General features: G+C 45.4%; 1 protein-coding gene across 24 annotated transcripts in view; it reads left to right on the plus strand.

Annotated features, from left to right (window-relative positions):
- Nucleotides 1-1,120, plus strand: part of BRD2 (bromodomain containing 2) — a 66,013-nt gene extending 64,893 nt beyond the window's left edge. For 15 of the 24 annotated variants that reach the window (XM_021097894.1, XM_021097902.1, XM_021097900.1 and 12 more), the window contains 2 exons: nucleotides 135-257; nucleotides 368-1,105. In XM_021097894.1, the coding sequence (XP_020953553.1) occupies nucleotides 135-257; nucleotides 368-504 (260 nt within the window). In that variant the 3' untranslated portion in view covers nucleotides 505-1,105. 24 annotated transcript variants of the gene reach the window in all.

Below are 15,439 nucleotides of genomic sequence, written 5' to 3' on the forward strand. Positions count from 1 at the left end.
AGCTCCTGGGATGATGGAGGTTGGATGATTAGTTGCTTGCTTCCCAGTGTTCATTAAAGGAATATGGCAACAATGTGGGGCAGAAAAACTCAGGTGCTTCTGGTTGTCTTAAAATCCTGTTGCTCTTTTTCTAGCTATTAAGAAACCTGTGGGAAAGACAAAGGAGGAACTGGCTTTGGAGAAGAAGCGGGAACTAGAAAAGCGCTTACAGGATGTTAGTGGGCAGCTCAACTCCACCAAAAAGCCCCCCAAGAAAGGTGGGTGTCTTGTAAGCCACTGAATTCACTATATTCTCCCTCTTGACTGTCTTTTTTTGAGAAATGGAAATCAGACTTAAACATCTTTCAACCTCAACTTTGTTCTGCAGCGAGTGAGAAAACAGAGACATCATCGGCACAGCAGGTAGCAGTGTCACGCCTCAGCGCTTCCAGTTCCAGCTCAGATTCCAGCTCCTCCTCTTCATCTTCCTCTTCTTCAGACACCAGTGATTCAGACTCAGGCTAAGGGGCCAGGCCAGATGGGGCAGGAGGCTCCGCAGGACCGGACCCCTAGACCACCCTGCCCCACCCCTTCCCTCCCTTTGCTGTGACACTTCCTCATCTCACCCCCCCTCCCCCCACTGTAGGAGAGCTGGCTCTGCAGGGGGAGGGATGCAGGGACAATTTCTGAAGGAGGGACATAAATGGACAAAATAAGACTGAGTTCCCAGCCCCATTGAAAGTGACCTCTTGGGCATAGGGCTCCCATTCGAAATGACTGAGGTGGGGCAGGGGTACAGGGTGGGACTGGGCAAAGGCCCTGATAAGGGGTTACCTGAGGCCGTAGCTGCCCTGTTCACTTGTGAGGGCCCTGTTTTGAGGTTGTTTTGTTCTAATTTATTTTAAGCTAGGTAAGGCTGAGGGGGTGGGGCCATGGTCCCCTCGGCTTCCATGGGGAGGGAGGAAGGGGGAACTCTTTTTTTACGTTGACTTTTTTTTTTCTACTCTTTTTCCCTTTTCCTTCTGCTCCAATTTGGGGCTCCTGGGGGTTTAGTCATCTCCCCATTCAGTCCCCCTGGATTGTCTTTTCTTTGTCTGTTGATTCTAACTTGTAAATAAAGAAAATATTATTCAAGTTTTGAGTTCATTATCTTAATTACATTTTTTGTAGTGCTTCAACAGGAATGTGATACAATTGAGAATTTTGAGGAAAGCATTTCTGAGGTGTTTAAAGTCAGTAGGCTGTTGGTGTGATGAAAACGCTGCCCTCTGTAAAGTAAGAAATGATTAAAAAATCTGCCCTCTGGAAGGGTGAATCTTCCAAAATAAACCTTTCAAGGTTCACAGTTTATTCTCACTTACATGAAGAAAAACAAAAACCTTGTGGTTTATTCATGCCTTAACTTAAGCAAGATGTGAAAGGGATAGGAGGTAGCCAAGAGCCATGGTTTTTGCATTGGGCATCTGCCTTAAGGCAGTTGTGCCTACTGTTTTGTAGTTTTTTTCCTTAGGCATGGCATATGGAGGTTCCCAGGCTAGGGGGACCTACGCCACAGCCACAGCAATGCAGGATCCTTAACCTACTGAGCAAGGCCAGAGATCGAATTCACAAACTCTTGGTTCCTAGTTGGATTTGTTTCCACTGTGCCATGACGGGAACTTGAAAACTGAATTTTTAAATGAAGGCTGGGGAGTAGGGGTTTAAAGCAAATGGTTTATTTTGCTACAGTGCCAGAAACGGTGTAAGGGGGAAAATGGTAATTTTGAAAGCGAAATTGGACCCCAACGGTGATCCTCAGTTGCTTGTCACATACTTGGACTCAGATTTTTAAAAACTTGTGATTTGGGATTCTACCTGAAGTCTTAAATTGGGGCCTGGGCAAGGACTGAAGCTGGTTGGAGTTAATTTGGAGTTATTCTCGGAGGCTTGCCAAAAGTAATATAGCAGAGGACTCCCTGGGCAGTGAGAAAGGGACTGCTGGAGAGCTGGGAAGGAGACGTGGCAGTGGTAGAAGGGAGCTGATCTGAAGTCTCCGTGGTCTGCTTTTCCCCTTCCTGGATCATCACCCTAGTTCAAGTTCTGCAAGATCGACACTAGCAGATCTGTCACCGTGGTTTACATGCAGGGAGTAGGGAAAGTTGTGTCACTAGGCAACAAATCATAGTTTTAAATAAAAACTCAAGTTCGAGCAGCGGACTATGCAAAGATCTGTAAAGAATTTGGAGAGGAAGGTTTCCATCTGCGAGGTTTTTGAGAACTGTTCAGACATCTCAGAAGGATGAGTAGTGTTTCAGGAAGGATGGGAGTGAACACTCAGCCAAAGAAACAGTGATGCTAACTGCCCGAGAAAAGGTTGCTGAGACAGCAGGCATGAGAGGGTACACGCTTCAAAGAAGACCAGAAAGTCGGGAAGAGCTCAATCGAGGATGTTATTTAGGCCACAATAGGAATTTGAATTTTTAACCTGCAGCCTTTAATAACAGTTGTCATTTATTGAGCACTTGCTATGTACTAAAGCACTGTACTAAAAACAACCTGTAAACTCATTTGGTCCTCATTATAGTCCTCTGAGGTAAGTCTTACTTCCATTTAGCAGGTCGAGAAATGAGACAAGTTAAAGGAACTTGCCCAAAGTTGCAACAGCCAGTGAGTACCGGAAGTGGGATTTGAACCGAGCAATCTGGCTCCAGAACTATTCCACTAGAATTCCAATACTGTGGGCTGGTGGGGAGCTGGGAGTCACACCTACTTGGAAGAAATTGCATTAGGGAGAATCACTGTTGGGTTAGGGGGCCATTGAGAATGGATGCAGAGTGACAATTTAGAAAGCGACTGCAGCGCTAGGTGTGAGGATAGTGGTTTGGAATGGAGACAGGGCAAAGTGCAGATGTGGATAGATTTGAACACCATGCAGGGAATAAAATGGATGGCACTATCCTCTGAAGGTTTTTTTGGCTGCGTTTTGTTTTTTGCCCTACCCAGGCCAGGGATTGAACTAGAGCCACAGCAATGACAACACTAGATCCTTAACCCACTGAGTCATGAGAGAACTCCCCAAAGGTTCTTATCTCCACATACCAGAGGAAGAGCAGAGTTGTATGTGAATATATATCTATATCGCTCAGAGTCCCAGAGCTTTCCAGTAGTGGAACTTTGATTGTTCCTTGACTAAAGGAACACCACAGGGCTGAGGTGGCATTCAAGTTTGAATGTAACTGGGCTAGGCTTGCCTAAGGGGCAGGAGTTCTGAGGCCCATCTTAATAACCAGGGAGGGTCTTTGGCGCCACCTGGTGAGCATGTTATCCACGAAGTCCTGAATCTATTCGAGATATTTTTGTGCCCCTCCCATTTTTAGATTCTTCTTTTCCTGTACATCAGCTCTTAAAATACAAACCTTCACTGTCCCTTATCTCCCTTTACCTCTGAATCATTTGCTGTGGCTTCCCCTGATTCTTCGATACCATGGCTTCCTAGCTCTCATCCTTTTTTTTTTTTTTTTTTTTTTTTGGTCTTTTTTAGGACTGCTCCTGAGGCATATGGAGGTTCCTTGGCTAAGGGTCGAATCTGAGCTGTAGCTGCAGGTCTACACCAGGGCCACAGCAATGCAGGATCCAAGCCCCATTTGTGACCTACACCACGGCTCATGGCAATGCCGAATCCTTAACCCATTGAGCAAGGCCAGGGATCGAACCCTCAACCTCATGGTTCCTAGTCGGATTCGTTAACCACTGAGCCATGGTGGGAACTCCTCTCATCCTTTTTTATACAGCCTCTCTTGGTCACCTTCTGTCTCTGCCTCTTCTCAGCCTCTGCCTCAGCCTCCCATGAGATGTTCTTGCCCCTCATGTTATCTTCCTTGGTCCTCTTCTCATTATTTGCACACTACTTCTTACACAGTTGGAGGCAACTCCCACTCACAAAATCCACCTCTGTCTAGACCTTGCTCCCAAGTTCCAAGTCTGTTTTCTTTTTTGCTTTTTGGGCCGCACCTGTGGCATATAGAAGTCCCCAGGCTAGGGGTCCAATCGGAGTTGCAGCTGCCAGCCTACAAACATGGTCACAGCAACACGGGATCTGAGCCACATCTGTGACCTACACCACGGCTCATGGCAACGCCAGATCCTTAACCTACCGGTCAAGGCCAGAGATTGAACCCACGTCCTCATGGATACTAGTCAGGTTCGTTACCAAACCCTGGCACTCGATATGCGTCCAGTAAGGAGCCCATCTTTTCCCCAAGCATGTCCCTCTGAGATCCATTTATGTAACAATACTCATACAGAGCTCATTAATGTGTCAGACACGTATGAATGTCTATAAGTCCTCGGAATTCCCGTTGTGGCTCAGTGGAAACGAATCTGACTGGTATCCATGTGGACTTGGGTTCAATCCCTGGCTTCGCTCCGTAGGTTAAGGATCTGGCGTGGCATTGAGCCGTGGTGTAGGTCGCAGATGAGGCTCGGATCTGGTGCTGCTGTGGCTGTGGTGTAGACTGGCAGCTGTAGTTCCAGTTTGACCTCTAGCCTGGGAACCTCTCTATGCCACAGGTGCTGCCCTAAAAAGACAAAAAAAAAAAAAAAAAGTCCTCATAATAATCTCATCACCATTTTACAGATGAGGAAGCCGAGGCTCAGAACCATTCAGTAACAGTTCTATGGTAGATGAGTAGCAGAGCCAGTGTTACTCATGCACCATTACTCTGCCAGTCCTTTGAGCCAGAGGCTGGTGATCTGCCCACAGTTCTCCCCCTTCGCTCTCCCTTCTTTGCTGAGCCATTGAGACCTGCTGAGCCTTCCTTGTGGCTCTCTCCTCTCAGTGCCCCCTTAGGCTGGACTGTCACCACTCGCTTTGTCCTAGTCTTCTAGGCACAATCCTATTTCTATCGAATCCACTCCTCACACTGTTGCTGCCAGAGAGACCCTGTAGCAAAATAAACCTGGTCATATTGCTTATTACCTTTAGGGTCTGAACTCCTTTGCAAGGCCTACAGGGCCCCTCTCTAGCCTTTGTTACCCCCATAAGGTTATATCCTTCATTCACCCTTCCTTGAACTCTGTGCTCAACTCGGAGCAAAAGAGAGGCCGTCCCAGATGCTCCCATACTGCTTATTGCCACAGGACCTTTGCACACGCTGTTCTCTCTGCCCGGAATAAACTCTTTCCTCCATCAGCAAATCCTGTCTAATCTCCAAGAACAACTTGTTACCTCTGCTACGAAGACTTTCCTGACTCTCCCCCCATCCGCTGTGACACATCCACATACATCTTCCAAGGAATGTCCTTGAGCTTCCAACTGTGTCCCAGACCCTCTCCTTCAACCACTCCCCTGTCTCCAGACTCCAGCAGGAGTGTCTAGCATTGTGACTGCGCCCATCACAATGGCTGTCTGTATGGCTCTTCTGCTCACTAACCTTGGAGGAACCACCCTCCCCTCCCCACACAATTAGACTGATGGCTTTGCATTTCAGTTCACACTTCACCTCCTCCTTAATTTTGTCCCCATGTACATACCTGTCTCCCCCAGCTCCTTTGTGAGGTAGGGGCTGTGTCTTATTCTTTATGCCCTTAACCTGCCCGGTGCCTGGAATTGGTTTAAATATAAGTATAAACGGAGATGACACACTTACACCCATTCCGGGGCCCCAGCACAGATCCCAAAAGGAGTTTCATCAGCCCTGACTTAGGGCTGGGCAGGCCTGGGGCTGAGGTTTGAAAGGGGCATATCATCAAAGTGAGGTAAGTGTGGGGTAAACAACCACCCAGCGTTGGCCCTGGAGGAGCTTTCCGGGATGTGAGACCTTTGGTGGTTAAACTGGGAACATCCTGGGAAAATTGGGATGGGTGGTTGCCTTGTGAGCAGGGGACATTATCACCACTTTGGACACGTAGGAAGACAGAGCTAATGTACACCAGGCTTTATTGTTGGGGACCTATGCTTGTCATGTCACACACTTCAACTCACGATTCTGATAGCATTCAACTCCTGAGCATTACATTCTGTCATACCCGCTCAATGGAAGAGCAAACAGAGGAGTCCCGTTGTGGCTCAGGGGGTTAAGAATTCAACTAGGACCCACGAGGTTGTGGGTTTGATCCCTGGCCTCGCTCAGTGGGTTAAGGATCTGGCGTTGCCGCAAGCTGTGGCATAGGTCGCAGATGCGGCTCGAATCCCATGTTGCTGTGGCTGTGGCGCAGGCCAGTGGCTATGGCTCTGATTCGATCCCTAGCCTGGGAACGTCCTTATGCCACAGGTGCGGCCCTAAAAAGAAAGAAGAGAAGAAAAAGCAGAGGTGCGGAATCGTATATCAACTTGGCCTAAATCATTGGTTTCAAAGACCATGTTTTTCCAGTTATACACTTTGTCTCAGGGGTCCTTCGATCTCCTGCTTCCTCATGCCCTGCCGCCACCCTACCATGCCAGTAAACCTCCTTTCCTGGGCTTGTCTTCTCCAATGAGGCTTCACCTTAACTTGAGGTGACCAAGATAAGAATAGCTCCTTGTAAAAGGAAGATGAGCCCAGCATCCTTGCCAAACCAAGCATTTTTGTGCCTCTGTACAGCAAATAAATATTTATACATAGTAAAATGCTTCTCACATGTGTTTGCCAAATGAGGACACTCTTGATCTTGTCAGGTAAGCTAATATTTGATTGGAGGTTGGAGGAGGAAAGGGATTTATTTTTCACCAGTAAGAATTTTTGCCAGGTGTTTGTTTGAAAAGAGTGTGACTAAAGTGCCATCAGCTGTAACCATCAGACCTCAGAGTCAGTTGCCATTATAATTTCTGAGACTATGAAAAAAATTTTTTTTGTCTTTTTGCCTTTTCTAGGGCCGCTCCTGTGGCATATGGAGGTTCCCAGGCTAAGGGTCAAATCAAAGCTGTAGCTGCCGGCCTACACCAGAGCCACAGCAACGCGGGATCCAAGTCGAGTCTGCAACCTACGCCACAGCTCATGGCAATGCCGGATCCTTAACCCACTGAGCAAGGCCAGGGATCGAACCCACAAACCTCATGGTTCCTAGTCAGAGTCTTTAACCAGTGAGCCATGACGGGAACTCTGAAAGTGTTAACAGCAGCTAATCCATGACTACTTTCTCCTCTTCTGTCTCTGCAATGTATGTATTAGAACTGGCTTCCTGGGAGTTCCCATCATGGCTCAGTGGAAACGAATCTAACTAGTATCCCTGAGGATGCAGGTTCGATCCCTGGCCTCGCTCAGTGTGTTAATGATCTGGCGTTGCCATAAGCTGCAGTGTGGGTTGCAGATGCGGCTCGGGTCTGGTGTTGCTGTGGCTGTGGTGTAAGCTAGTGGCTACAGCTGCTATTCAACCCCTAGGCTGGGAACCTCCATATGTCTCGGATATGCCCCTAAAAGACAAAAAAAATGTGGCTTCCCCATAAAGGTAGGTGGTAGAGACACAAGACACTGAGCTCCTCCAAAAATGATTGTTAGCCGACCTCCTGCCTAGTTTTTGCTTCTCATCCAGAGTTGTTATACAAAAGGAGATAATTTCATAATTTTGTCCTTTTTTTTCCTCTTCCTTAAAAAAAAAAAAAGGCAGTTTTCTAAGTTTGCTTGTATGCCTTTAACTCAACGTACTAAGTTTAACTCAATGTACTAAGTAACCCCAGGGAAATGAAATCTGAAAAATTATTAACAGGATGAAAGTTATACGTGGTCAGGAAGTCCTGTATCTCTAGCAGAGTGAACCTCAGTGCTCTTGGATGGGAAGTGGAGATGGCTCTTCTCCCAGATCCATGGTTACCGCGACGCAGTGTTCTACGATCTGGATTTGAGAAAGAACAAGCGCCACCCAAGCCCCTATGTCTTTGGCTCCCGCGTGGGTACCTGGTTGCCCCTTCTGTCTTCTATAAGGAACTCTCCTAACTTGGCCCCCAGTTCCCTGGGGCTTAGTCAGTGCCCTGGTGCTGATACTGGCCATGAACTTTTGTCTAGATGTCCCCTTAAATTCTGCATCCCATTCTGGACCGGACTCCACAATGACCCAGCCCACTGATATGCTGTTCTTGAATCCATCTCCCGCCCCTCAGGCGGATCCCCGGTACTACGCACTTTCATTGTTTCCTTTCATCTCACGAATAGACCTTGCAGCGCCCCACTGCCGTTTAACCTGGGGTTTGGCCAGAAGGAATAACCCAGTGCAGGAAAGAATGATGAGCAACTGAAGGAGATGCTTGAGGTTGAGAGGCAAGTTCAGAGAGCAGTTTTGGGTGGGAGCAGTGGTGCAGGCCTGCTTCGGAGGGAGGTGGAAAACGAAACAGAAAGGACCTTGTTTCTGCAGGTTCCGGGGAAGCCGAGTGAGAAGGGGACAGCCAGGAGACTGACACCTACTGACCCTTACTGGGTTATCTGCCAGGCATTGTCATGTGCACTTGTGTGTGTGTGTGTGTGTTCAGCCATGCCCGCAGCATGTGGAAGTTTCCTGGCCAGGGACTGAACCCACGCCACAACAGTGATCTGAACCACAGCAATGACAACGCTGGATCCTTAACCAGCTAAGCCACCAGGGAACACTTCATAGCACTTTTCATAGTGATCTCTAGTCCATGTAATATCCCTATCACATGTGTCTGATTATTCCTATTTTAGAGATGAGGAAACCACTTTTTTTTTTGTCTTTTGTCTTTTTAGGGCCACATCTGCGGCATGTGGAGGTTCCCAGGCTAGGGGTCTAATTGGACCTACGCTGCCAGCCTATACCAGAGCCACAGCAACACCAGATCTGAGCCACGTCTGTGACCTACACCACAGCTCACAGCAACGCTGGATCCTTAACCCACTGAGCAAGGCCAGGGATCGAACCCACAACCTTGTGGTTCCTAGTCAGATTCATTTCTGCTGTGCCACGACGGGAACTCCCAAGGAAACTAACTTAATGTGCATAAAATCAGAGCTGATGAGACAGGGTAATGCTGATTTCAAGGTTTATATTCTTTCTTTCATGCTCATGTTTCTGTTTATATTCTAGGTATAAGCAAAAAAGGAATTCAGAAGGGAAGTTTAGAAAAAAAAAATTCAGATATTGTTAACTCCACCCAACCGGAACTGGAGAATAAGGCTGGAGGTACACACACACACACACACACACATCTGTCTGTCTATATCTATGTGTCTATCATCTATTGATCTATCAATATCTTTTTTTTTTTTTTGTCTTTTTCTTTTCCTGCAGCAGCATATGGAGGTTCCCAGGCTAGGGGTAGAATTGGAGCTGTAGCAGCCTCAGCAACTCAGGATCCGAGTTTCTTCTGTGACCTACACCACAGCTCATGCCAATGCCAGATCTTTAACCCACTGAGCAAGGCCAGGGATGGAATCTGAGATCTCATGGATACTAGTCAGGTTCATTAACCACTGAGCCACGACGGGAACTCCTATCAATATTTTTCTTAATGTAGCTTCTGCCGAAGATGTCACCCTGCTGTAGAAGACTAATTTTTTTCATTGAGCCCAACCAAATTGATCTTAGCTGAAGAAATATTAGGAAGTGTGAAGACGCAAAAGAAGAAATGAAATGACCTTGTTCCATAAGTACAGGTGAGGGAATTCCCAGTGATGACTTTTGCTGGTGAAGAGGAACCAGGCTGAGTGGCAAGTATTTGCTTTGAGGGATTTTCACTCAGTGATATCACTGAGTAATATCTGAATGGTGACAATTCACACCTGCCATCCCTCCTAACCTTCCTTCAGGCTTGGCTTTGTGACTGGACCTTTATGAAGCAAGAGGCCTATGGGAACCAGGCTGTAGCAGGTGGATGTGAAGGAGATGGGGCTGTGACCAGGTGCACAGGGGCCATGAAAGGAAAGTGGGGGAGGGGGATAGCTCAGCCTGTACAGACTGTGTAAGGACAAAAAAAAGGGTGAGAGACATGATAGATCAGGAATAAAAAGTACATGGTTTTGTAAGATTTTGGAAACTTTGTACCTTATTTAAAAAAACCCCAATTCTTAGTAGTCTTTATTGCTCTTCTCTGTTTTCTGATTGAAATTGACAACAAACATCTCAAACATAAGTAAAAGTACAAAATTACAAACCATCTTCATATTTTTTCATCTCACCAAGCATCACAGGATGGGAGTTCCCACTGGGCACAGCAGGTTAAGGATCTGGCATTGCTGCAGCTATGGCTTGGATTCGACCCCTGGCCTGGGAACTTCCATATGCCTTGGGTGCGGCTGAAAAAGAAAAAAAAAAAAAAAAAAAAGCAGCAGCAGCATATGATGACTGTCTTGTCATCTCATTATTGGCGAGGCCACGTTGGATGGGTGGGTTCACACTCTCTGGGCGTGATGCTTTGGCATGGTGTGATTCTAGTTTCCCACTACCTGTTCTCCTAACTTCTTGATGCGTTCCCTTAATTAACTATCTTGTTAGGGTTACAAAATGCTGACTTTATAATTCTCTTATGTCCTACCTGGCAGTCATCTGAAAGGAAGAAATTTTCTCATCAGGAGAACTATAGAGACCTTCTGAAAAGTCAGGATATATGCTTGTTTGCTTTCGGTACCAATTTTCTTTGTTAGGAATAGAGTAGCATATCCAGCGGTGATAGGAAAGTGTTGTTGTTGCTTTTTGGTTTTATCTTGATTTGATTATCATTAAGGACTCATGGATTTTTATACAATCAATATATTTAGGTGGTGTATAGAAAATATTTTTGATGCTCAAATTTTTCCAAATTTGGCCAATGGGAACCCCTTCTTGCTGGCTGCTTTTCCTTTTTTCTTTTCTTTTCTTTTTTTTTTTTTTTCCTGCCGTGTGTGGAAGTCCCTAGGCTAGGGGTCGAATCCGAGCTGCAGCTGCCTGCCTACACCACAGCCACAGCAATGCCAGATCTGTCTGAGCTGCATCTGCTACCTACACTGCAGCTCGAGGCAACACTGGATCATGGGTAGGTCAGGGATTGAACCCACATCCTCGTGGATACTAGTGGGGTTTTTTTACACTGAGCCACAATGGGAACTCCTGCTTTTTTCTTTTGACATGGCTCTGGTAGTCTTTGAGCACTTTCTTTTTTTTTTTTTTCCCACTGTACAGCAAGGGGATCAAGTTATCCTTACATGTATACATTACAATTACATTTTTTTCCCCACCCTTTGTTCTGTTGCAACATGAGTATCCAGACAAATTTCTCAATGCTACTCAGCAGGATCTCCTTGTAAATCTATTCTAAGTTGTGTCTGATAAGCCCAAGCTCCCGATCCCTCTCACTCCCTCCCCGTCCCATCAGGCAGCCACAAGTCTTTTCTCCAAGTCCATGATTTTCTTTTCTGAGGAGATGTTCATTTGTGCTGGTTAGATTCCAGTTATAAGTGATATCATATGGTATTTGTCTTTGTCTTTCTGGCTCATTTCACTCAGTATGAGATTCTCTATTTCCATCCATGTTGCTGCAAATGGCATTATGTCATTTTTTATGGCTGAGTAGTATTCCATTGTGTATATATACCACATCTTCTGAATCCAATCATCTGGTTTTGTTTTTGTTTTTGTTTTGTGTCTTTTTAACTATTTCTTGGGCCGCTCCCGCGGCATATGGAGGTTCCCAGGCTAGGGGTTGAATCCGAGCTGCAGCCGCTGGCCTACACCAGAGCCCACAGCAACGCGGGATCCAAGCCGCGTCTGCAACCTAGAGCACACCTCACGGCAACGCCGGATCATTAACCCACTGAGCAAGGGCAGGGATCGAACCCGCAACCTCATGGTTCCTAGTCGGATTCGTTAACCACTGCGCCACGATGGGAACTCCCCCCAATCATCTGGGGATGGACATTTGGGTTGTTTCCATGTCCTGGCTATTGTGAATAGTGCTGCAATGAACATGCGGGTGCATGTGTCTCTTTTAAGTAGAGTTTTGTCCGGATATATGCCCAAGAGTGGGATTGTGGGGTCATATGGAAGTTCTATGTATAGATTTCTAAGGTATCTCCAAACTGTTCTCCATAGTGGCTGTACCAGTTTACATTCCCACCAACAGTGCAGGAGGGTTCCCTTTTCTCCACAGCCCCTCCAGCACTTGTTATTTGTGGATTTATTAATGATGGCCATTCTGACTGGTGTGAGGTGGTATCTCATGGTAGTTTTGATTTGCATTTCTCTTATAATCAATGATGTTGAGCATTTTTTTCATGTGTTTGCTGGCCATCTGTATATCTTTGGAGAAATGTTTATTCAGGTCTTTTGCCCATTTTTCCATTGATTGATTGGCTTTTTTGCTGTTGAGTTGTATAAGTTGCTTATATATTCTAGAGATTAAGCCCTTGTCCGTTGCATCATTCAAAACTATTTTCTCCCATTCTGTAAGTTGTCTTTTTGTTTTCTTTTGGGTTTCCTTTGCTGTGCAAAAGCTTTTCAGTTTGATTAGGTCCCATGAGTTTATTTTTGCTCTAATTTCTATTGCTTTGGGAGACTGACCTGAGAAAATATTCATGATGTTGATGTCAGAGGGTGTTTTGCCTATGTTCTCTTCTAGAAGTTTGATGGTGTCCTGTCGTATATTTAAGTCTTTCAGCCATTTTGAGTTTATTTTTGTGCATGGTGTGAGGGTGTGTTCTAGTTTCATTGCTTTGCATGCAGCTGTCCAGGTTTCCCAGCAATGCTTGCTGAATAGACTTTCTTTTTCCCATTTTATGTTCTTGCCTCCCTTGTCAAAGATTAATTGACCATAGGTGTCAGGGTTTATTTCCGGATTCTCTATTCTGTTCCATTGGTCTGTCTGTCTGTTTTGATACCAGTACCACACTGTTCTGATGACTGTGGCTTTGTAGTATTTCTTGAAGTCTGGGAGAGTTATGCCTCCTGCTTGGTTTTTGTTTCTCAGGATTGCTTTGACGATTCTGGGTCTTTTGTGGTTCCATATAAATGTTTGGATTGTTTGTTCTAGTTCTGTGAAAAATATCCTGGGTAATTTGATAGGGATTGCATTGAATCTGTAGATTGCTTTGGGTAGTATGGCCATTTTTACAATATTTATTTTTCCTCAGCACTTTCTTGTTTTCTGAAACAAGCTCGCTTTGGACTTTCCCAGGCCCAGACCTGAGATAGGTCACTTCTCTAAGAAGTGCTTTCAGGAGTTCCCATCGTGGCTCAGTGGTTAACGAATCCGACTAGGAACCATGAGGTTGCGGGTTCGATCCCTGTCCTTGCTCAGTGGGTTAAGGATCCAGCATTGCCGTGGGCTATGGTGTAGGTTGCTGACACGGCTCAGATCCCTCGTTGCTGTGGCTCTGGTGTAGACCGGTGGCTACAGCTCCGATTAGACCCCTAGCCTGGGAACCTCCATATGCCATGGGAGCGGCCCTAGAAAAGGCAAAAAGACACACACACGAAAAAAAGTGCTTTCATTGGGTAATGGTAGTAAGAAACCACAATCTGTGCTCAAGGGATGCCCATTGCTCCTGAAGTACCACTGCTTCCATTGTTTTTTTTTCATTTATTGTGGTTTCCATGTATCTACATATATAATAGAATATATTTGTACACATATATGTGTGTGTATACATATATACACATATATATTTATCATTAAAGTTGATATTTCCAATTCAAATTTAATATTAGTGTTTTAATTTAGCTACTTTTTTCATTCCTTTTTATAAACAAAAATCGTGGTTCCCAAATACATTACACTGGTAATTACTGAGTTGCTTTATCCTATAATATATATAACCTATTTTCAAAATAATAATTCAATATTACTATTAATGATAAAACTACTGAATAACCCTCAACACTTTAAACAGTGCTTTTTATTCTTAGAATATAGCCCACTGAGACTATTATAGTACTGTTTGCTAATATGAGTTAATTCTTTTCTCCTCCCGGTTTGGTTGTTTCTGTTTGTTTTAAATTTTATGGTTTCTTTTGTTCAATGTTTATAAAAATTGTACAGCATTTATATATTGCAAAAGACAATACTCACTTTTATCCTCGTTGTCCCGAACCCATTCCTCGGCTCTAACCCCACCCCCGCCCCCCTTCTTGTTAGAAAAACAATTTTTGGCTTATCTTTTCAGTGTAGCTTTTTGCAAACTACAAAAAAAATTTTTTTTAACCTCAAAAGTAGCACATGCTGGAGTTCCCGTCGTGGCTCAGTGGTTAATGAATCCGACTAGGAACCATGAGGTTGCAGGTTTGATCCCTGGCCTCGCTCAGTGGGTTAACAATCCGGCGTTGCCGTGAGCTGTGGTATGGGTTGCAGACTCGGCTTGGATCCCTCGTTGCTGTGGCCCTGATGGCTACAGCTCCCATTCGACCCTAGCCTGGGAACCTCCATATGCTGAGGGAGTGGCCCAAGAAAATGGCAAAAAGACAAAAAAAAAAAAAAGTAGCGCATGCTACATTCTTTTGTATCTTGCATTTTCTACCACGTCCTGGGGAATCCCTGCATATCAGTTCAAAGAGCTCCACATTCTTTCTAACAGCTTTATGTTTCTCCACTGTGAGGATGCACCATCGCTCTTTCAACAATTCCATTCTTACTGAACACGTTTCCAATATTTGCTATTACCAAACATGGCATATCGCTTTTGAAAAGCAGATTACTCTATAAAAAAATGACATACATATGTTTGGCATTTCCTTCTCCATATTAAACTATGTTTTAGAAGGAAAATATTGCTTGTATTGATTTGTCTTTGATTAAGTTATTCGCATTCTTCAGAAGTTCGAGTTTCATGGAACAGTTTGGGACTCAGCAGGTGCACTTCATGGTAAGTGTGCAGACTAACAGATTTGACAACTGTCTTTGGTACTTGACCCACTGGAAGTGCTCAATACATGAAAGATAATGATAATAAAAGCAATAGGGCCAGTGAGAGCAGAAAGTTTCTAAAATTTTTCTTTATTTGGGCATGTCTTCAAGGAATTTGAGAGCTGAGTGGACTACATTTTACTCTTCAGTCAGTCCGGTGTTTAAACATTTATTGAGTAACTGCCGTCTTCCAGACATCATGGTACCAACTTGTGTCTGGAGCGGAGCTGGATGCTGCAGGCCCGAGGGAAGGGATGCAAGACCACTGAGTGTCCCACCAGGTCTCAGGAGTGGCTGGGGCTCTGGGGATGAGGCAGCAGAAGGCTTTCAGGGGGCAGAGACGCCAAGGACTCTCCTCAGGAGACAGGTTTCCTCAGGCTTGGAGCCTCCACTTGGGATCGAGTCAAACTTAGGGGTGGAGCCACGTCATTGGGAGCAGCCGTGACCCAGGAGGTGGAAGAAGGAGAGAAAGCCTGACAGGAAGGGCTCCCTTGTGGGAAAGGCTGCTGTCCTTAAACTTACATAGGGTCATGTGATCAGGAGGGATGGCGGGTAGGGAAGTGGGGGGCGTGGGGGTCTGTGGCGGGGCGCGGGTTGTTTAGTAGAGCTGATGGGGAGAGCCCCTGAATTTTTAACACAGAAGTTATGGGTGGGTGATGAGTTGGCTGTGGCTTAATGAAGGAA

The sequence above is a fragment of the Sus scrofa genome, chromosome 7 (genome assembly GCF_000003025.6).
Source record: "Sus scrofa isolate TJ Tabasco breed Duroc chromosome 7, Sscrofa11.1, whole genome shotgun sequence".
Lineage (NCBI taxonomy): Eukaryota > Metazoa > Chordata > Mammalia > Artiodactyla > Suidae > Sus > Sus scrofa.